Genomic DNA, 20,832 nt, shown 5'->3' with positions numbered 1-20,832 from the left:
GCTATTTTGATTCTAAATACCTTACTTGGTTAAGGTAAACTACGGATTCAATATTGGAAAATAAGTCGTTGCTAAAACTTTAAGACGGTAGTCACCAGTCGAAAATTAGGATCACCTTCCATGACTTTTATTTCACATCTCTAATAATATCAAGTAAAGCCCTTCTTTAATAAATACACTTGCAAAAGATGCCCAAAACGACATAAGAAGCAACACAAGCATCCATGCAAGATTAGCTTACAATATCAAAGCATCAACCAACAAAAAATATGAGTAAAGAACATACAATTCATATTTCTCGAAAGTTGCTTATGACATTGGGTTAGCATCAAATTTTCTATAAAAAATTATTTCAAAATATGACTATATTTCGACCGAATTCAAATACTTAAGAGTTTGTTAGCTGGTTAGTTGAATCCAAATCTTTTCTGCTTGAGATTAAATCCGTTAGTCACGACAATGTGGTCACTCCCATTACTTAAATCTAGTCTCCGAGCTAGAAACCCGTTTCGCCCTCGTCCACTCAATTGGGCTTCTCAAGCCCAATGGGCCTCAATTTGTTTTAACAAACTGGATCTCATATTCATAACGCAACATCCCAACCCGCTTCGTTTCCGGGTCGATTCTGAAACCGCGACACTGCCTTTGCCTTGCCATGATGCCATCCATACAGTGAGAGAGAGGAAGAGAGATGGCGGGACTGCTAGCATGGGCAGCAGACGTAGTGGGAGGAGGTGGCGGGCAAGACAACGAACAAGACATCCCACTGATATTCACTCAGGACCAGCAGAGGTATGTCCTGGACTTGGATCACAAAGCATCTTCTCTCGGCCGTTCGATCCATGACCTCCGGCTCAGACTCCCTCCTTCCGACATCTCCCAGCGCCTCCCTGATCTCCACGCCCACTCCCTCGCTTCCAACGCCGCCCTTGCTCTCCAACTGAACTCCCATTCCACCACCCGCGAACAGGTTCGGTTTGTCTGAATTTCGATTGATTTTTCTTATCTGGGTCGTTGTGCGATTGTTGTTGAATTGGGATGTTCTGATTCGAATTCGGTGGTTTTTTCTATCTGGGTTTTTCGTTTGGATTGTAATTCTCGTGTACAACGTTGAATTGTTGGACATTTCTTCAAATTTTGAACCTTTCTATTTTGGGTTTATGTGAATGTTGATTTTTTGCTGTGGAATTGTATAGTTCAACTTTTAAGTAATCGAAAAGGCGATGTTCTTCATCGTTGATTGATTTTCTTTCTTAGTAGTTCCCATTTGTACTTGTGGACAGGCACAGTTGAGAGAGGTGACATTGCAGGAAGAGAATGCTGCATATGAAAGGGCTATATCCAATTGTGAAAGTAAAATACAGGAGAAAATTCAAGAAGCGGATTTGCTTAAGAGGAAGCTAATGGTGAGCCTTACATTTCCCACAATTTAATGCTCTTATTCATCATGTATTGTAGTTCTATGCATGTATCTTGATCTTTATTTGATGATGTTGAGGATATCGTACTTTAGTTAATAACTTAATGGAAAGCCACACCGTTTCTGAAATTCGGTGATTACTGTTATCAGGAGATGGACGAGAGTGAAGGGAATTTGAGAGATGAGCTTGAAAATGCAGAAACTGCATTGGATGCCAGTCGATCTGGCCAATCAGATGAATCCACTGGTGACCCAAATACGACAGTTGAAACTGAAAATGACGTAGAAGCTTCAAAGAAGGCTATACTTGAAAAGTTCGAGGAGAGGAAAAAAGAATTGGTCAGTTGCATCTTTCCTTTTGATCTTACAGTTGTTTTGTCTTCTTCCATTGGAAATGCTTGTTTGTATTTTTGAATTTTATCTTGATTGCTGGAAAGATGTTGTATTCTGTTAGAGTTCAATGGAAGCAGTAGTGAATGATTTAGAGGAAAGATGGGCAGAAAGTCAAGAAAATGCATTGAGTCAGCCTTCGCCAGGTAGATATCGTACATTACTCATCCTATTTATTTATATGGTTGTTTTTGTTTAGATATATTATTGGTCTTAGGAACATTCAAGAAAATAAGGTTTACTCAAAATTGGAAACAGAAAATTTTGAACCAGAAAATGGGGTAGTGGGTTTTCAAATCAAGTCATAGATGATGAAGCAATTTATCGTTACAGTCGAGTTCTTTACTTCTGCTTTTTGGTGGGGCATAAAAGAGTCGAACTTAGTTGTGTGTACTGCATGGCTAGCGTGGTATTGCCTTTTGGAATCACAGTGGTGCATATGGTGGAGCATGTGGCTATTGTATAAACTAATAAACTGCTTCTCGGCTGAATTTTGCAATTGTTAGTTGAAACCCCTTGTGAGCATGCTATCAGTCATTCTAGTTTGTATGACTAATTTGAAAGGAATTTATTTTGTGCAGTGCAAAGAGAGAAGATTTTGGATAAACAACTTCACAGCGTAATTGAGCAGCTAGAAGCAAAACAGGTATCTCCGTAACTTTTCAGTAATATTTGAATTGTTTTACTTCTCTGATGTCAGTTGTATATGGTAAAAAAATTGTTCATTGTTATCTCGAGTGTTTATAGGCACAAGCAGAAGGCCTGGTCAATGAAATTCATTTGAAAGAGATGGAGCTAGAAAGATTGAATGCGTTGTGGAGGAATCTTGAAAGTAGCAACATAGAAATGAATACTGCTAGAAATAGGTTTGGACGAAGCGCATCAGGAAATGGATCTGCTTCGTCTGATTATATCCTTGACGGTCATCATAGAAATGCTGATGGCCGAGCAGAGAATCAGCAGAGGCTCATGCTGCTGAGGTCGGGTTTTGTGCTCTACATTTTAGCTTTGAACATCTTGGTCTTCATCAAGATCTCGTTTTGAAGAGTTCCATGAAGACGCTATCGATGTTTCCAAAATCTGTTTGTATGCTAAACCTAACATATCTTGTATCGTAAATGATGGAGGGAATGAGAGAACACAAGTGGAGAGGGGGTTTTAAGAACTTTGTTGTATGGCATGTTCCTTGTTTCAAATATTGAACGTATAGAAATAAAGAAAATTACCTTTTTTTTACTTGTAACTGTCAGTTCTTGGTGTGATGAGAGTACTTCCTCCGTGTTTCATTTTCGTCCCTCAACTTTTTGTTTTGCTTTTCGTGGTCCTCAAACTCACTCTCGCATGGCATTTGATCCTTTCCGTTAACTCCGTTCATTTTTCTAGCAGACACCACAATCACCGGAAAAACATGTAGAGCAGTAGAACCCTAATTGAGGCATATTAATCTGCTAATCTTAAATACAGTATTCAGCAAATTTTATAAAAACCAATTTGAGTATGGATAAGATATTAGTCCGGTAATACAACAAATTCATTTTGACGTTGTTGATTGTTAGACGCGTCTTCTTTCATAGCTGAGGAAGCTGAGAGCAAGCGGATAGAGAGCGAAGAGAAAGAAGGCAGCCGAAGCCAACATGAACACATTCCAGCCTCTCATACCACCAAATGAGTTGTTTCGGCCACCTGCCCTGGTTGCTGCAGCAAGCATACTATCAACAAACGTACTAAGAAAGAAATAAATAAGCTTAGATAAAAATAAAAAAATAAAAAAAGAAAAAAAGAACTAAATTTGCGCGCTGCTAAACATAAACACACGTACCTGCTGAATCTTTACGTGAACCAAGCCCGAGGATGAAAGGTTTCTTCCTCTTATCAGGCATGCTCACAAATAGCTTTCTCCAAGTTGCATCGTCGTGGAAAAGCTTCAAAGCTTTTGAATAAGTATCATCGTCAAGTTCCTCCATGTTCAAAATTTCCAAGCATTGCATCAATTCTTCATCTGCAACATCTTTTGCAGCTGATTGAACATCGTTGTCATTACCTTGAGATCCCTTCTTTGAACTCTCGGATATTTCTATGTCGTTCTTTGAGCCATTATTTTCATCTTCTGAATCTGAGGGAAGTCTGCCTGTTTCTGCTGGAAGAAGCATGGGATCATCCTGCAGTTGCTCTTCTTCTTCCTCTTCCTCTTCCTCTTCTTCTTCTTCCTTTTCCTCTTCCTCTTCTCCAAGTTGCGTCACTAGGATTGCAAAAATATATAAACTTGTGATAGATGCTGATTAATTAGTACCGTCGGCCTCCTTATTTGGTATCTACGATTGGATTGAATTTGATAACTCGTTATAGTCAACGTATCTTGTACGTAGAAGTGGAGGTTAACCTTATTTCTTCCTTCAAGATACATTGACACCAAACGAGGCCTTTTTTTGATAACGTACATCAATATATTTACCATTCAAACAACACACATACCTGTATCTATTTCATGATCATCAAAGTCCCTATCGAGGTAATCGAACCAAGCAATAGCTTCAGGTGAGTGTGCTCTCCAGCAGAGCCAATACGTTCCTTTTGTCGCCTCACGTGATGACAAGTCTCCTCCGATGACACGTGGATAATAAGGATCCGTCCACGTGTTGTGTTGCGTACTCGTACCATTATTTTCGTGTTTTTCACACACAAGCTGGACGCCAAACTCGTTCAAGTGAAACACACCTGGTTGCATAAACACTGAAACAACAACTTCATTGCCACCTAATAACTCACCTTCCAACTTCCAATGGCTTAACCATACCATGTCTTCTCCCTCCCTGGGAATCCCATACACTTGTGGGTTATAAATCCACTTTAGACTCTTGCTCTTATTCCATACTTTCTTAAATAATGGATTATCGAATACACAAAAAGAAGAATGTTCGGAAAGTGCATAGACAGCAAAGATGTTCAAGCCTCGAATTACATAATTTGGAGGCAGTGAAGGCACTCTAAAGGATATTGAGGTTCCTGCATCACTACTTCTATGGCCAAATCGACCTGGAACCTGATTCCCTGGAAGAAATGTGCTGAATATACCATATTCATACAGTCCCTATATACGAATGCCATGGAAATCATTACTATTTAACTTTTATAGGATATGAGACAAATCTAGAGAGAGAGAGAGAGAGAGAGAGAGAGAGAGAGAGGTTTACCTGGATGGGACGAGACTCATAGTCTTGCGAAAGCTTTCCATATGAAAATGGGACGTGCATCTTAATGGTTGCTGTGGATTCCAAGTAATTGCGCAATTCCAACAGGTTGATCATTTCTGTATCAACTTTTCCAATGGGTTCTAGTCTGAACGTATACTCCGCCTCAACTAGGCTGCGGTTGTGACGAAACAAGACTAAAACTATTTTTATAGGATGAAAATGAATCATATGTTACCTTTTCCAATGATGTGCAATCAGTCACAAACACATGCTTCACTTTTGGTAGCCCCACAAGTTCTTTAAGACTCTTGCACCCGCCAAAGTTGAGTTCACAAAGCTTCTTTAGCCCTTTGATGCAACTTGGTAGGCTACAAACTGAAGTGGACTGTAGATTTAATTTTTCCAAGGAAGATAGATTACCAAGTTCCATTGGAAAATCTTCATTTGAGAGATTGCGCCCGCTAAGACTTAAAGATACTAAAGAAGATGGTAAAGAGGTCCAAAAAATATATGAACTTCTCGCAGGCCAAGATTCAATCAACTGCCCACCAGCAGCAAGTACTTGATTCACTGGAATTTCATCTGCTTCAAGCACTTTCAGAGACTCCATGTTCCTTATATGTATATTCTCATCTCTACCTAGCACGAGGCCTTTTGGGAGCTCACTGGCTTAGGGTTCCATAGGAACTCTGAAATTAAGCGAGAAGGGGGCTAGAGCAATCCCGTGATGGGTGACCCACTGGGAAGTTGCTTGTGAGTTCCCAAAAACAAAACCGTGAGGGAATGGTAAGCCCAAAACGGACAATATCGTGCTACGGTGGTAGAGCGGGCCTAGGATGTGATCCACCCTGGGCCAGGATGTGACATTTAGCAAAACTAAAAATGGGTACAAATAAATTAAAAAATATAGGTACAAATACAAATAAAAGTTTAAAAAATATTGGCACAAAAATGAATTAATATATGGGTACAAATAAAAATTGAAAAGAAAATTCGTACGAATTTAAAAAAAAAGGGTTGCAAATTAAAAATGGGTACAAACTAAAAACAAAAATGTATGATAAAAAATTTAGCTATAAATATAAATATACAAAATGTAACGTTTCTAACACTAAATGAAAATATTTAGAAAAAAAAAAATATTAAAATAATTAATGACGTTTGTTGAGATCTAAGGACCTTGATCAAAAATTGAAAAGGAATAAGATTTTAATCAATAAAGTAGGAAAAAGAGGGATGAGAATATATATATATATATATATATATATATATATATATAGACACTTTGAAATATACAAAATATAAATGTGTATAAAATATAAACAATGTGTACATATAACGTTTCATCAAGTATATTTTATAATTTATTCTAGGTTGTTGCAGTGACAATATGTCAAGCTAACCATGCATGTATCGTGTTGGTATTTTAATATTGCAAGAGTAACATCCCATCCGAAGGGCACGGAACGGAGCTTCTTCTTCGCGTCAGGATGTTTTGTGCCCGGATTTCAACATATACAGCAAAATCTCATTCCACGTATCAATGGGGCCAGGCAAGCACCAGTGGACACAGTCAGCAATAGTCATGTTCCGGTGAGGTGAGTGTCCGTAGAAGTTTGGATGTCCATCAGGCCTCAGCAACATAGCTTCGGTTGTATCCATTAACCTAAATTCAAGGCCTCTTTTCATACCTTCCTTTTCTGCTGCTTTTAGCTCCTCCACTTGTGTCAAATACATCTCCAAAGTGTACCCATCTAGCTTAATTTCTTCCTTGCTGAAAGGCCTCGTCCTCGGACAATTCCCTCCCTCGTTCCACGCCCCGTTTTCGAAGTGTGACGGAGAAAACGTCCTCAAAAACGTCACCCCTTTGTAGTTTTTGAGGTTCCGAAGGGTCCTAAACACTGTTCGGAATGCTTTTTTGTACCCGTAGTACGTGAGAAAAGATTTCATGTCGTCTCGTCCGCACTTGTGACACCCAATGACGCGACCATTTTCGTAGTATATCAGCGGCCGGAAGAACCATTGCCCTCCTGAGACGATGACATAATCGAAATTTTCAACCTCAGTTTCCCATCTCTCGTCGGGCTCGTCTAAGTAGAGCCTCGTGAGGCTGTTGAGGCCGTGGCCATTCAGGTCGGCATCTCTAGATTTAACCAAGTAGGGTGCCCAGAAATATGCCATAGTGAAGTTGTAGTCATGGTATACATAGCGCTTGGAGTAATCTGTGTTTGTTGAATACTTGCGAGAAATGTCCTCAGGATAAGTCACCTGAAAGATAGAACGGACGTCAGTTTCATAGCCGGACTATCTTGGAATTTTTCAAAATCTTTGTGGTTATTTGTTTAAAAAAAGAAAAAAAAAGAAAAAAAAAGAACAGACGTCATTTCCATAGCCGAACTATCCAATAGTAATTGAATGCTTACATTGGACAAAAGGCAGAGCAAGGACTGCATTTGATTCCCTCCTACAGAATCACCAAGGAATGCTAATGACGTCCCTCCAACAAGCTCCAAGAACTGAGCAGAATCGAACAATGGCAACTCACAATCTTCGGGCTTCCACCTCCATTTCATGAACTCCACGTCAGGCCTCCCGAACTTCATGCAGTTATGCTGATCAATGATGAAATTGCAAGTTTCATTTGTGTAGTAACCAGGTCCATCTGGATATGGAATCCAACTCCCACTAAGTATTTGGCATTGGTCTTCATCTTCTAGGGTTTTTAATCCACTGGTAATGTTGCTGTTAGGAGATGGCAATGGAGAAGTTGTGCTATTGTTTATACAGAGAGGGATTGTGGTGAGCAGAAGCAAGGTGAGGGCTAGAAGAATACCCTTTTTGTAGGTGTTGTTTGGTTGTGTGTATTTTGCATTAGGCAGACCAATGGCTTGAAACTTCATGGTGGAGAATTGTGAGGCTAGAAATAGATTATTGGATTCATGAAATATGTTTATATATAGGTCCAATAATTATGTGATAATTGAGGAAAATTAGCAATTCATAATTTTCCAAGTTAGCAACTTGTTTGTTATGGTTACCACCCAAATTATGATGCCACTTTTTTTGTTGGGGCATCCTTTTTCATAATTAATAACAACTTTGGACAAAAAGTAGCAAGCCACCTTACATATAATTGCATACACATTATTTGGGGATAATTACCTTCTAAAACAGTTTGCTTGTCCACTAAGTTTTTTTCTTTTTTTTTTGACAAATGATAGCATTAGTGGGTTAAATTGTTAGTTGTTAGGGGGAAGGGGGAGGTGGGGGATCAAACCAGTGCACATGCATCATGCTTTCTATTATTGTGGTAAAGCGCTATTTGCATATTTTTCAAATTCTAGTGCCGAGAGCTAGTACACTATGCTTAACTCGTGTCTAGTTCAGAATTGGCCCAAATGAAAGGGATAAAATCTAGCCAACAATAATTGAGTGCATGTATACTTTGACTCATTTCATATGGATAGTCATCAGGTACTTTATACCAGAAGTGATTGGGTCTGGAGTGGCTTAAGAGTGAAGTCAGAAATGATTGTAAAGTGAAGGGTTCTCAGACCAGGCTCGTGTTCATATCGTCAATGTATGGATTGATAGTGGAATGTAGTAGTGCAGCTTTGGCTACGTGTCTATGGACTTTATTATCATTGCGAACAAAATAATGCACAAAATTGTGCCGGTAGCTTATTGAAGGGTAAACACTAACCCGAAATCACATCCTTGTTGTCACCGTCTTTTGTTCCGTTAACAAATTTAGTCGAAATGTGATTTCGTTTCAAATATGTGTTTTACCATTAACATATGGAAAATGGTGGTCACTTTCAGTCTTTAGAGACTGATAGATGGCACTAAAGATTGAGTTACTAACTTATTTGCCACCACTTTCAAACAGTTGCTTGGTTGCCATCACTTTTACCTTGACACGCAGGCTGTCCAAATCGTTTCTGAAGTGATTGAGACTAACAATTAAAGGGGGTAGTCACTGCAGACAGGTAAACAGGGTAATCTAGTGATGTTGTTATATGAAATTTACACGGTAAAATCTTTTTATAGTAATACTCTAGTATGGGAATAACCACTTTATAGTTATAAAGAATTTTGATCCTAACTTGGGTAGTTATATGTATAGAAATAAACTTAATATTGTAATAAGTTATAATTTTTTCTGTATATAAGGAAACCTGTCTCCATATACTAATAATAGTCAATAAGTACAAAAATACGCAAGGTGACAAATAACAGTTTAAGATAAGCTAAATATTTCTCTATAATTGTTATTGGGACAATATTTTATCTTTAGAGTTCATACCACGCCTTTGAGCTTACAGGTACGTGGTACTTCGTCAACATGGAAGTCCGCTTGGTGAGCCATAATTTTTCTACCTTCTCAAGCATGTTTATACCTTTTTGTTTACATGGAAGTCCTGTTTGGTGAGCCATAATTATTTTTCCATATTTGACATATTCTTTGTTTCAAATAATGAACGTATAGAAATAAAGAAAATTACCTTTTTTTTTTTAACTAAATACCTTGTAACTGTCAGTTCTTGGTGTGATGAGAGTATTTCCACCGTGTTTCATTTTCGTCCCTCAACTTTTTGTTTTGCTTTTCGTGGTCCTCAAACTCACTCTCGCATGGCATTTGATCCTTTCCGTTAACTCCGTTCATTTTTCTAGCAGACACCACAATCACCGGAAAAACATGTAGAGCAGTAGAACCCTAATTGAGGCATATTAATCTGCTAATCTTAAATACAGTATTCAGCAAATTTTATAAAAACCAATTTGAGTATGGATAAGATATTAGTCCGGTAATACAACAAGTTCATTTTGACGTTGTTGATTGTTAGACGCGTCTTCTTTCATAGCTGAGGAAGCTGAGAGCAAGCAGATAGAGAGCGAAGAGAAAGAAGGCAGCCAAAGCCAACATGAATACATTCCAGCCTCTCATACCACCAAATGAGTTGTTTCGGCCACCTGCCCTGGTTGCTGCAGCAAGCATACTATCAACAAACGTACTAAGAAAGAAATAAATAAGCTTAGATAAAAATAAAAAAAGAAAAAAAGAACTAAATTTGCGCGCTGCTAAACATAAACACACGTACCTGCTGAATCTTTACGTGAACCAAGCCCGAGGATGAAAAGTTTCTTCCTCTTATCAGGCATGCTCACAAATAGCTTTCTCCAAGTTGCATCGTCATGGAAAAGCTTCAAAGCTTTTGAATAAGTATCATCGTCAAGTTCCTCCATGTTGTTCAAAATTTCCAAGCATTGCATCAATTCTTCATCTGCAACATCTTTTGCAGCTGATTGAACATCGTTGTCATTACCTTGAGATCCCTTCTTTGAACTCTCGGATATTTCTATGTCGTTCTTTGAGCCATTATTTTCATCTTCTGAATCTGAGGGAAGTCTGCCTGTTTCTGCTGGAAGAAGCATGAGATCATCCTGCAGTTGCTCTTCTTCTTCCTCTTCCTCTTCCTCTTCTTCTTCTTCCTTTTCCTCTTCCTCTTCTCCAAGTTGCATCACTAGGATTGCAAAAATATATAAACTTGTGATAGATGCTGATTAATTAGTACCGTCGGCCTCCTTATTTGGTATCTACGATTGGATTGAATTTGATAACTCGTTATAGTCAACGTATCTTGTAGGTAGAAGTGGAGGTTAACCTTATTTCTTCCTTCAAGATACATTGACACCAAACGAGGCCTTTTTTGATAACGTACATCAATACAAATGCTTTACCATTCAAACAACACACATACCTGTAACTAATTCATGATCATCAAAGTCCCTATCGAGGTAATCGAACCAAGCAATAGCTTCAGGTGAGTGTGCTCTCCAGCAGAGCCAATACGTTCCTTTTGTCGCCTCACGTGATGACAAGTCTCCTCCGATGACACGTGGATAATAAGGATCCGTCCACGTGTTGTGTTGCGTACTCGTACCATTATTTTCGTGTTTTTCACACACAAGCTGGACGCCAAACTCGTTCAAGTGAAACACACCTGGTTGCATAAACACTGAAACAACAACTTCATTGCCACCTAATAACTCACCTTCCAACTTCCAATGGCTTAACCATACCACGTCTTCTCCCTCCCTGGGAATCCCATACACTTGTGGGTTATAAATCCACTTTAGACTCTTGCTCTTATTCCATACTTTCTTAAATATTGGATTATCGAATACACAAAAAGAAGAATGTTCGGAAAGTGCATAGACAGCAAAGATGTTCAAGCCTCGAATTACATAATTTGGAGGCAGTGAAGGCACTCTAAAGGATATTGAGGTTCCTGCATCACTACTTCTATGGCCAAATCGACCTGGAACCTGATTCCCTGGAAGAAATGTGCTGAATATACCATATTCATACAGTCCCTATATACGAATGCCATGGAAATCATTACTATTTAACTTTTATAGGATATGAGACAAATCTAGAGAGAGAGAGAGAGAGAGAGAGAGAGAGGTTTACCTGGATGGGACGAGACTCATAGTCTTGCGAAATCTTTCCATATGAAAATGGGACGTGCATCTTAATGGTTGCTGTGGATTCCAAGTAATTGCGCAATTCCAACAGGTTGATCATTTCTGTATCAGCTTTTCCAATGGGTTCTAGTCTGAACGTATACTCCGCCTCAACTAGGCTGCGGTTGTGACGAAACAAGACTAAACTATTTTTGTAGGATGAAAATGAATCATATGTTACCTTTTCCAATGATGTGCAATCAGTCACAAACACATGCTTCACTTTTGGTAGCCCCACAAGTTCTTTAAGACTCTTGCACCCGCCAAAGTTGAGTTCACAAAGCTTCTTTAGCCCTTTGATGCAACTTGGTAGGCTACAAACTGAAGTGGACTGTAGATTTAATTTTTCCAAGGAAGATAGATTACCAAGTTCCATTGGAAAATCTTCATTCGAGAGATTGTGCCCGCTAAGACTTAAAGATACTAAAGAAGATGGTAAAGAGGTCCAAAAAATATATGAACTTCTCGCAGGCCAAGATTCAATCAACTGCCCACCAGCAGCAAGTACTTGATTCACTGGAATTTCATCTGCTTCAAGCTGTTGGAAAATCAAATCAAAACAGGTTGTTAATGGTTAAAGCAAGCTGTTAGTTTCTTTCCAGGTTGTTTCCAGCAACTACAAAGATCATTGCTCCCTCCATCTGTTAGCCGAAAGCTGATTACAAGACAGCAGTGTGCTGCCATGTGATGTATTAGCCGAAAGAGTGTTGATTGCAAGCTGGAAAGATAGCTGCATATGAGTGCTAGACTGTCCAAAGTTCCTACATGTGTTTTAAAGGGTGTAAAGATGTTAAACACCGCATTCATTGCATGTGTTGTTGCATTGTTTATTAATTTCTGTTTTGTATAAATAGGCCATCTTGCTAAGCTTTAGATAATCCCATCCGAATCCCATTTCCCATTCATTTAATTTCAGCTTGTAAGCTATTGAGTTTGTAAACTCTCTTTTCATATATCTAAGTGCAAGTGTTTTACCAAAGCTTGTTGCTTCCCTCCATTTCTCTATTTCTCTATTTCTTTCCTTGTCCAATTTTATTGAGAGTGAAAGTGAGAGGTGTGATAGAGTTTGTAAACTTATCACCCACATCTATTTTGGTATTGAGTTAGCAAACTCTTGTGAATACCAACAATTGGTATCAGAGCCAGAATACCATTCTGGCAGGTGCAACAGTTATGGCTTCCAACTTAGTGCAGCTCCAAGTTCCCACATTGAAGAAAGAAAATTATGAAAGATGGTGCATCCAATTCAAAGCATTGTTTGGATCACAAGAGCTATGGGAAGTTGTCAGTAATGGGTATGTTGTACCCACTACCGAGCAAGAAGCCACATATACTGCAGATCAAAGGAACACTCTCAAGGATTTATGAAAGAAGGACCAGAAGGCGTTGTATCTTCTTTATCAAGGATTAGAAGATTCAACGTTCGAGAAGGTTGCAGAAGCAACAACGAGCAAGCAAGTATGGGACACACTCAGTACAATCTACAAAGGAGTAGATCGGGTCAAGAAAGTGAGATTACAGTCACTTCGAGCAGATTTTGAAACTGCTCACATGAATGAAGGAGAGAGCATCTCCGACTATCACTCAAGGCTCATTGTGATAGTAAATCAGATGAGGAGAAATGGCGAGAGACTCGATGAAGTACGAGTTGTGGAGAAGATACTCCGGTCACTCACATATAAGTTTGAGCATGTGGTGACTGCAATTGAGGACTCCAAGGATTTGGAGGCGATGAGCGTAGAGGAGCTACTAGGATCCCTCATAGTTCACGAGCAACGCATTCAGAAGAATGCAAGCCCCACAACGCTAGAGCAAGCTTTGGAGTCAAAGTTGAATATTGACAAACCAAATAAAGGTCGTGGGCAGTGGAACTCACGTCGTGGGAGTTCATCCAACCGTAGCCGAGGACGAGCCCGAGGAAGAGGTCGAGGCTATGCACAAAATCTAGGTCAGTCTCAGGAGTGGAGATCTACTCGAGGAAAGGCGCATATCCAGTGTCACAGTTGCAAGCAGTATGGACATTATGCAAATGAATGTTCATATAAAAATCGTGAGCATATCAACATGGCAGAATTAAGTGGAAATGCTGGTGAAGAACTTACAGTCTTACTAGCACACCATGATATCAGTAGCCAACAAGATGTCTGGTATTTAGACTCTGGTGCAAGCAACCACATGTGTGGAAAGAAAGAGTTTTTTGCCGAACTCAAAGATGGGCCTTATGGATCTGTGAGTCTTGGTGACTCCTCAAAGTTGCCAGTTGAAGGCAAAGGAAAGATCAAAATCATCCAGAAGGATGGTAAAGAAGAATACATCTCTGATACCTACTACATACCAGGTATGAAAAGCAACATTTTGAGCATTGGTCAACTGCTCCAGAAAGGGTATGTTATAAATATGGAGGATATGTTTCTCACTCTCAGGAATGCAAGAAGAAAGCTTATTGCACGTGTTCAAATGTCAAAAAACCGAATGTTCCCGTTGAAGTTGAACACAAAGATTGGGAGTTGCAACATCGGTGTAATGGAAGATGGGTCATGGAAATGGCATCTTCGGTATGGCCATCTTCATTTCAATGGCCTAAAGTTGCTGTCAAATGAAGGAATGGTTCGTGGTCTACCCCAGATTGAAGCCACACGCCAAGTATGTGAAGGTTGTGTGCTTGGCAAGCAAGCACGACTATCATTCCCTGTTGGTGATACATGGAGAGCAAGGGCACCACTGCAGTTGGTGCACACAGATATATGTGGTCCATTGGATCCCATGTCTTATGGAGGTAATAGGTATTTTATTACTTTCATTGATGATTTTAGTAGGAAGACTTGGGTTTACTTTCTCAAGGAGAAGTCGGTTGCCCTAAGAATCTTCAAGGAGTTCAAGGCACTCACAGAGGCTGAAAGCAACCACAAGCTTGTGGCTGTAAGATCAGATAGAGGTGGAGAGTACACCTCCAATGCTTTCCAAGCATACTGCAAGGAGCAAGGAATTAGGCATCAACTTACTGCTGCCTATACCCCACAGCAAAATGGGATAGCCGAAAGAAATAATCGAACCATCCTTGACATGACAAGGTCCATGCTTAAGGAGAAGAATTTGCCAAAAGAGTTATGGGCAGAAGCTGTAGCTTGTTCGATTTATTTGTTGAATCGATGTCCAACAAAGAGTGTCAAGAAGATGACACCACAAGAGGCTTGGAGTGGATACAAGCCGAATGTTACACACCTAAGAATTTTTGGGTGTGTTGCATATGCTCAAGTTCCAGAAGCCAAGAGGAGGAAACTTGATGATAGAGGTGAGAAGTGTGTGTTTGTGGGCTATAATGAAGAGTCCAAGGCGTACAAGCTCTACAACCCACTAACTGGCAAACTAGTGGTTAGTAGAGATGTCATCTTCAGTGAGGAAGAGGCATGGATGTGGAACAACAAAGAAGTCAGTAAAGAGAAGATCGTCTCCACTGATTTTGAAGAACCAGAAGTTGTACCACCTGTTGAGCAACAACTTGCTCAAACAATCACAACAACTCCAGTGCACAGAATTGCAAGGAGTGGTCCTACATCTAGTGAGGAAAGCAGCTCCTCACAGAGATTTATAGACAAGAAGAAGAAGAAACCAATTTTTTCTGCTTCTATGCAGACCATGAGTCTCTCTCATTCAATGAAGCTGTGGAAGAAAATTGTTGGAAAAAGGCCATGGAAGAAGAGATCCATGCCATCGAGAAGAATGACACTTGGGAGTTGACAAAGCTCCCACCAAATCAGAAGGCTATTGGTGTCAAGTGGGTTTACAAGATCAAACGCACTGCAGATGGAAGTGTGGATCGATACAAATCAAGGCTTGTAGCAAAGGGCTACAAACAGAAGTATGGAGTGGACTATGATGAAGTCTATGCTCCAGTTGCAAGACTTGACACGGTAAGATTACTAATCTCTCTTGCCGCTCAGCATAAATGGAAAATTTATCAATTAGATGTCAAGTCAGCCTTCCTTAATGGAGTTCTTAAGGAAGAAGTGTACGTGGAACAACCAGAAGGCTTCCAAGTACAGGGAAAAGAAGATAAGGTGTATCGTTTAAAGAAGGCTTTGTATGGCCTCAAGCAAGCACCACGAGCTTGGAACTCAAGGATTGACAACTACCTTCACCAAAATGGATTTCAGAAATGTCCATACGAGCATTCAGTTTACATGAAGAATGGTGCAAAAGGGGAGTTCTTAATTATTTGTCTCTATGTAGATGACTTGTTGTTTACAGGAAACAATGAAGTAATGTTCTGTGAGTTCAAGCAATCCATGTTCAGTGAATTCGAGATGACTGACAATGGATTAATGTCATACTTTCTTGGCATAGAAGTGAAGCAAGGAAGTGATGGTATCTACATTTCTCAACAAAAGTACATGAGAGATATATTGGAGAAATTCAATATGGACAAGTGCAATATTGTCAACACTCCAGTTGCAACTGGATTGAAGCTGTCTAAGGAAGGAGAAGGTGAGTTTGTAAACTCAACCGTGTACAAAAGCTTGGTTGGAAGCCTAAGGTATCTTACAATCACAAGACCTGATATAGTTTATGGTGTTGGACTCGTGAGTCGATACATGGAAACACCAAGGGAGTCTCATTGGCTGGCCGCCAAGAGAATTTTGAGGTACATAAGAGGTACTCTAAACTATGGTCTGTTTTATAATTTTGGTGAAGATGCAAAATTATTTGGTTATTCAGATAGTGATTGGGGAGGTGACCAAGATGAAAGGAAAAACACAACTGGCTATGTGTTTTTTCTAGGATCAACGGCTTTCTCATGGACTTCAAAGAAGCAATCAATTGTTGCTTTGTCATCATGTGAAGCCGAGTATGTTGCTGTAGCCTCAACCGTGTGTGAGGCAATTTGGTTAAGAAATCTGTTGAAGTCAGTGTGTCATCCACAAATGGAATCGACTGTGATTCATGTGGATAACATCTCAGCTATCAAGCTTGCTAGGAATCCAGTCCAACATGGAAGGAGCAAGCACATTGATACCAGGTTCCATTTTCTAAGGGACCATGTGAAGCAAAAGACAATTGAGCTTGTCTATTGTCACACGAAGGAACAAGTGGCAGACATCTTCACTAAGCCATTGTCAGTTGAGCCGTTCAAGTTGCTACGTGAAATGCTAGGCATAAAGGCGTTTTAATTTGAGGAGGTGTGTTGGAAAATCAAATCAAAACAGGTTGTTAATGGTTAAAGCAAGCTGTTAGTTTCTTTCCAGGTTGTTTCCAGCAACTACAAAGATCATTGCTCCCTCCATCTGTTAGCCGAAAGCTGATTACAAGACAGCAGTGTGCTGCCATGTGATGTATTAGCCGAAAGAGTGTTGATTGCAAGCTGGAAAGATAGCTGCATATGAGTGCTAGACTGTCCAAAGTTCCTGCATGTGTTTTAAAGGGTGTAAAGATGTTAAACACCCCATTCATTGCATGTGTTGTTGCATTGTTTATTAATTTCTGTTTTGTATAAATAGGCCATCTTGCTAAGCTTTAGATAATCCCATCCGAATCCCATTTCCCATTCATTTAATTTCAGCTTGTAAGCTATTGAGTTTGTAAACTCTCTTTTCATATATCTAAGTGCAAGTGTTTTACCAAAGCTTGTTGCTTCCCTCCATTTCTCTATTTCTCTATTTCTCTATTTCTTTCCTTGTCCAATTTTATTGAGAGTGAAAGTGAGAGGTGTGATAGAGTTTGTAAACTTATCACCCACATCTATTTTGGTATTGAGTTAGCAAACTCTTGTGAATACCAACACAAGCACTTTCAGAGACTCCATGTTCCTCATCATGTCCACTGAAGACTCGTTAAGATTCGAACAACCAGATATAATGAGTGTTTTGAGTAACTTGAGTTTACCAATGTTCTTGTTCAACATCCTAATACTTTTGCAATCCTTCATATTCAAGTAAACAAGCTTCTCTAGGCTTTCAATGGATTCATGGACATCAATCAGATTCCGACAATCTACAAGAATCAGTTTTTCTAAATTGGGGAAAAGTGAGAAGTCAGCAACACTTTCTCTAAGGTCATGAGAATGACTAAGATCAAGGATCTTTAACGATGGAAGGCACTGTTGAAAAAAAGTAATGAAATTAAGAAAACAAAAGAGGAGAGACGAAACGTTAATTCTTTCTTACATGTGCACAAATATTGAATGTTCAAAATGAGAATCCTTAAAGAAAAGGATGAGAAAAAGTATAGCGTAACATACCTTTGTTCCCTTCCAAACTTGTCTCAAGCAGCTATGACGCATTTCAAGAACAACCAGATTCTCCAACGGAAAATTGATGGGTATGGAATTCAAAGAAAATTCATGCCAACACAACCATCTCAATTCTGTCGGAAATTCTGCATACGATCCATTCAACTGTACATGACTGAGATGGAGTAATTTGAGTTTGTGCATCCTTGCAAATGCCTCAGTTTCGAAGACCATCTCATCCGAATTCATTGAAGAGGTGTCTGCAGGAAACATATTCAGGACAAGACCGCAAATTGTTTGGGTACCCTAATGTAAAGAAAAAGAAAAAGAAAAAGAAATTAGTAAAAGCTACACAAAATGGAAAAAACATACATACAACATTGTTTGCTAAGCATGCTTCTTACATTTTTTTCTCTCAATACTTTGAAAGAATCTTTATGATGCCATAATCTACTACGTTTCTCCGGCTCCTCTGATTCTGAGCGAACAATTTCTCTGCCCATGTCACGAACTAAGTCATGCATCTGAATCTTGCAATATTTGTGCCACTCACATTGATGAATTGTCACTAAGCACCTGTCGACGAGATTTTGAATTCCAACAACAGTGTAGAACTGACACTCATCTAAAATCCTAACAACGCAATCTTTGTCCTTTCCAACAAAGAAACAAGCAATATGGAGAAATAAATCTCGATCATGCTTGTCTTGTAAAGAGTCGTAGCTTGATCTGAGTTTCTTCATGATTTGACCATCTGGAATAGCCTTTAATTTCTCTAACGTGCTTTGCCATACAGTTATACTTTCCCCCATTAGAGAAGAACCCAAAACTCGAAGAGCTAATGGAAGTCCTTCACAGTGATCTACCACCTCTTCTGAATGTTTCATGTAACCATCAACGGGATGATCTTGTTCAAAAGCATGCCAACTGAAGAGTTCCATAGATTCATCGTAACTCAAAGGTTCAACATTATGCATCTCAGAAACTTGTTGAGGCTTTAACAACTTTGCACGCCTAGTTGTTATGATGATCTTACTTCCCGGATAAAAACAATGTTTCATCCTAAATACCGCATCCAATTGGTTCGTATGATCCACATCATCAAGGATAAGAAGAACCCTCTTCGATCTGATGGCATCTTCAACCTTAGATACTCCCTCGCTAACGCTGTGTATTTCCACATTTCTCCCATTCAAAATATCAGAAAGAAGATGTTTTTGTATTTGTACCAAGCCATTTGGTTGTTCCGAAAGTTCTCGGATATTTTCAACAAAACTTCTTCCTTCAAATCTTCTAAAGTTTGCATTATAAACAGATTTCGCAATGGTCGTCTTGCCAACTCCACTGATCCCATAAAGTACAAGTATGCCAACATCAGTAGATCCATCTTTTAACCAGGAATCGATTCTTTTCGCTCGAGATTGAATTCCAATCAACTTAGGGGAAACACTTAGGGTGTGTTTGTTTGCCCTCTCTAGCTTTCATTGGACTAGACTAGATTAAGTTTTTGTGTAAGCTTGTGTTTGGTTTCAGCAGGGACTAACTTTAATGGGACAAAATGGGACTCGCATGGACTAACGGGTTCGCTAAAGGGTCTTAGCGAGACCCCCCAATTTTGGGCGGACTGCTAAGACCAATGAGCTTCGCTTCGTCTTTCACCGCTTCGCCCGTTCTGTCTTCTTCTTCCTCACTTGCTCAACCATTTTCAAAACCAGATAGCGCAGTCTGAAACCCAGAATTTGACCCAAAATTCGAAACAGTCTAGAATTTGAAACCCATTTTCAAAAATCCAACCAAGAATTCGAAACAAAAAACAAAAACAAATTTACAGAATCGTTGTGCATCTATCATTCCATCAGCTGCGCATTAGTTGTTCTAGTACCACCAAAATCCAAATCGCGCCATGGGATCTGTTGATTTTTTGATTTGTTCGTTTTGCTTAGCTGTGAGAGGGGGAGTTTTTGTCGAGGACGAGTGGGATGAGCACTGATACCTCTGCACTTAAAGGGAGAAAGAGGAAGTGAAGATGTGAGAGAAAGTGAAGAGGGAGAGATGTGTCGTCTGCAAAGTTGTGAGAAAAAGGAAAGGGGGAAGCAATTGTGAGAGAGAAAGGGGAAGCTCCTTCCAGAAAGAGTAGGGTGAAAGCCGCAGAATATTTTAAAAAAAAAAATTTCTATGCTGATTGTTAAAAAAATTTAAAATATAAAATTTAAGAGTTTTAAAATTTTTATTTTAGTCCGCACTACACCAAACGCTCATTCCAGCTTAATCTAGTCCAGTCCAGCTTAATCCAACTAGTCCAGTCCGAGATAGTCCGGTGCAACAACGCACCCTTAGGATTGACCCGCCTTAGTTTTCCTTCTATGACTTTAACAATCTTTTTGATAAACTTCGACTCATACCTAAAATTTACAGTTAAAACAAAATTATTAAATCTAACTTGTAGTCATGTTATAATTAAATTATGTATTTTCACATGAAAAAATTATTAAACTTTACCCGTCAGCTTGATTTGGTAACACCATGCCAGCTAAATCGGCAACTTGTGCAAGTGCCGCCCTCCATCTGTTGACCTTGCTGGAAGACTGAGTACTTTGGTGCCTGGAAAAAGCTTCTGCAAAACATCCTGTCTGCTTCCTCAGCTGGGATGGATCGACGTCGTAGAAGACAGGTAGAACTACAAACTCTTTGTTAGTCCTCTTGCGCTCGAGGATGATCAAAAGCTCGTCAAGGCACCATCTGGAAGACGCGTAGTCTTTGGAAAACACAATGACAGAAGTTTGTGACTGCCGGATCGCTTTCTCCAGTTCCGGCTTGATGTCTTCTCCTCTCTCGAGCTCATCGTTGTCACGGAACGTTTGGAATCCTGCACCGATCAAGGCTGTGTAGAGGTGGTCGGTAAAAGTTTTGCGAGTGTCTTCCCCTCTGAAACTCAAGAACACGTGATAACGACAACGTTGAGACGAAGAAATGGAATCCTTAAAAGCTGCTGATCTCAGAAGAACCATTACTAACCAGTTGTGTTCATAAAAAATTTCAGATGGATCGATCGTTTGAACAAGCAGCTCATCCTGAAT

General features: G+C 39.5%; 5 protein-coding genes across 5 annotated transcripts; 1 reads left to right on the top strand and 4 right to left on the bottom strand.

The window, feature by feature from the left end:
• Window positions 1-623: 623 nt before the first annotated feature.
• LOC103960296 (chromosome partition protein Smc-like) lies at window positions 624-3,046 on the top strand. Its single transcript, XM_048579062.1, has 6 exons — window positions 624-970; window positions 1,284-1,406; window positions 1,571-1,759; window positions 1,875-1,956; window positions 2,392-2,456; window positions 2,558-3,046. The coding sequence occupies exons 1-6, from the start codon at window positions 692-694 to the stop codon at window positions 2,852-2,854; spliced, it is 1,035 nt and encodes a 344-aa protein (XP_048435019.1). The 5' UTR covers window positions 624-691; the 3' UTR covers window positions 2,855-3,046.
• A 175-nt stretch (window positions 3,047-3,221) lies between these two features.
• On the bottom strand, window positions 3,222-5,618 carry LOC125468269. Its single transcript, XM_048579061.1, has 4 exons — window positions 5,002-5,618; window positions 4,283-4,898; window positions 3,630-4,049; window positions 3,222-3,505 (listed from the first exon to the last, which is right to left on the bottom strand). The coding sequence occupies exons 1-4, from the start codon at window positions 5,227-5,229 to the stop codon at window positions 3,363-3,365; spliced, it is 1,407 nt and encodes a 468-aa protein (XP_048435018.1). The 5' UTR covers window positions 5,230-5,618; the 3' UTR covers window positions 3,222-3,362.
• A 674-nt stretch (window positions 5,619-6,292) lies between these two features.
• Window positions 6,293-8,002, bottom strand: LOC103960295 (protein trichome birefringence-like 19). The gene is made up of 2 exons (XM_018650651.2): window positions 7,425-8,002; window positions 6,293-7,269 (listed from the first exon to the last, which is right to left on the bottom strand). The coding sequence occupies exons 1-2, from the start codon at window positions 7,899-7,901 to the stop codon at window positions 6,487-6,489; spliced, it is 1,260 nt and encodes a 419-aa protein (XP_018506167.2). The 5' UTR covers window positions 7,902-8,002; the 3' UTR covers window positions 6,293-6,486.
• A 1,701-nt stretch (window positions 8,003-9,703) lies between these two features.
• LOC103960294 (disease resistance protein RUN1) lies at window positions 9,704-19,209 on the bottom strand. Its single transcript, XM_048579059.1, has 8 exons — window positions 18,160-19,209; window positions 17,765-18,061; window positions 17,410-17,623; window positions 17,313-17,346; window positions 11,477-12,068; window positions 10,764-11,379; window positions 10,104-10,526; window positions 9,704-9,987 (listed from the first exon to the last, which is right to left on the bottom strand). The coding sequence occupies exons 1-8, from the start codon at window positions 18,814-18,816 to the stop codon at window positions 9,845-9,847; spliced, it is 2,976 nt and encodes a 991-aa protein (XP_048435016.1). The 5' UTR covers window positions 18,817-19,209; the 3' UTR covers window positions 9,704-9,844.
• LOC125474871 (disease resistance protein Roq1-like) lies at window positions 19,082-20,763 on the bottom strand. Its single transcript, XM_048579063.1, has 3 exons — window positions 20,255-20,763; window positions 20,098-20,157; window positions 19,082-19,215 (listed from the first exon to the last, which is right to left on the bottom strand). Exons 1-3 carry the CDS (start codon window positions 20,761-20,763, stop codon window positions 19,206-19,208), a joined length of 579 nt encoding a protein of 192 aa, XP_048435020.1. The 3' UTR covers window positions 19,082-19,205.
• Between the last annotated feature and the right edge of the window lie 69 nt (window positions 20,764-20,832).

This window comes from the organism of the source record quoted next, unplaced genomic scaffold (assembly GCF_019419815.1).
Source record: "Pyrus x bretschneideri cultivar Hongxiangsu unplaced genomic scaffold, Pyrus_bretschneideri_v1 Contig13, whole genome shotgun sequence".
Taxonomy (NCBI): Eukaryota; Viridiplantae; Streptophyta; class Magnoliopsida; order Rosales; family Rosaceae; genus Pyrus; species Pyrus x bretschneideri.
The sequence above is the reverse complement of the archived record's forward strand: the minus strand, read 5'-3'. Positions and strand labels throughout refer to the sequence as shown.

Coding starts and splice junctions, on each gene's coding strand:
- LOC125468269 (XM_048579061.1), bottom strand. CDS start 5,229: ATGATTCATTTTCATCCTATAAAAATAGTTTTAGTCTTGTTTCGTCAC. Junction 4,899..5,001: donor ATGAGTCTCGTCCCATCCAG/GTAAACCTCTCT, acceptor ATTCGTATATAG/GGACTGTATGAATATGGTAT. Junction 3,506..3,629: donor TTCACGTAAAGATTCAGCAG/GTACGTGTGTTT, acceptor TGCTTGCTGCAG/CAACCAGGGCAGGTGGCCGA.
- LOC103960294 (XM_048579059.1), bottom strand. CDS start 18,816: ATGAAACATTGTTTTTATCCGGGAAGTAAGATCATCATAACAACTAGG. Junction 17,347..17,409: donor GATGTTGAACAAGAACATTG/GTAAACTCAAGT, acceptor ACGAGTCTTCAG/TGGACATGATGAGGAACATG. Junction 12,069..17,312: donor AACATGGAGTCTCTGAAAGT/GCTTGTGTTGGT, acceptor GATTTTCCAACA/GCTTGAAGCAGATGAAATTC.
- LOC103960296 (XM_048579062.1), top strand. CDS start 692: ATGGCGGGACTGCTAGCATGGGCAGCAGACGTAGTGGGAGGAGGTGGC. Junction 1,760..1,874: donor AGGAGAGGAAAAAAGAATTG/GTCAGTTGCATC, acceptor GTATTCTGTTAG/AGTTCAATGGAAGCAGTAGT. Junction 2,457..2,557: donor AGCAGCTAGAAGCAAAACAG/GTATCTCCGTAA, acceptor GAGTGTTTATAG/GCACAAGCAGAAGGCCTGGT.
- LOC103960295 (XM_018650651.2), bottom strand. CDS start 7,901: ATGAAGTTTCAAGCCATTGGTCTGCCTAATGCAAAATACACACAACCA. Junction 7,270..7,424: donor TGCTCTGCCTTTTGTCCAAT/GTAAGCATTCAA, acceptor TCTATCTTTCAG/GTGACTTATCCTGAGGACAT.
- LOC125474871 (XM_048579063.1), bottom strand. CDS start 20,763: ATGGTTCTTCTGAGATCAGCAGCTTTTAAGGATTCCATTTCTTCGTCT. Junction 20,158..20,254: donor TTACCAAATCAAGCTGACGG/GTAAAGTTTAAT, acceptor TGTAAATTTTAG/GTATGAGTCGAAGTTTATCA.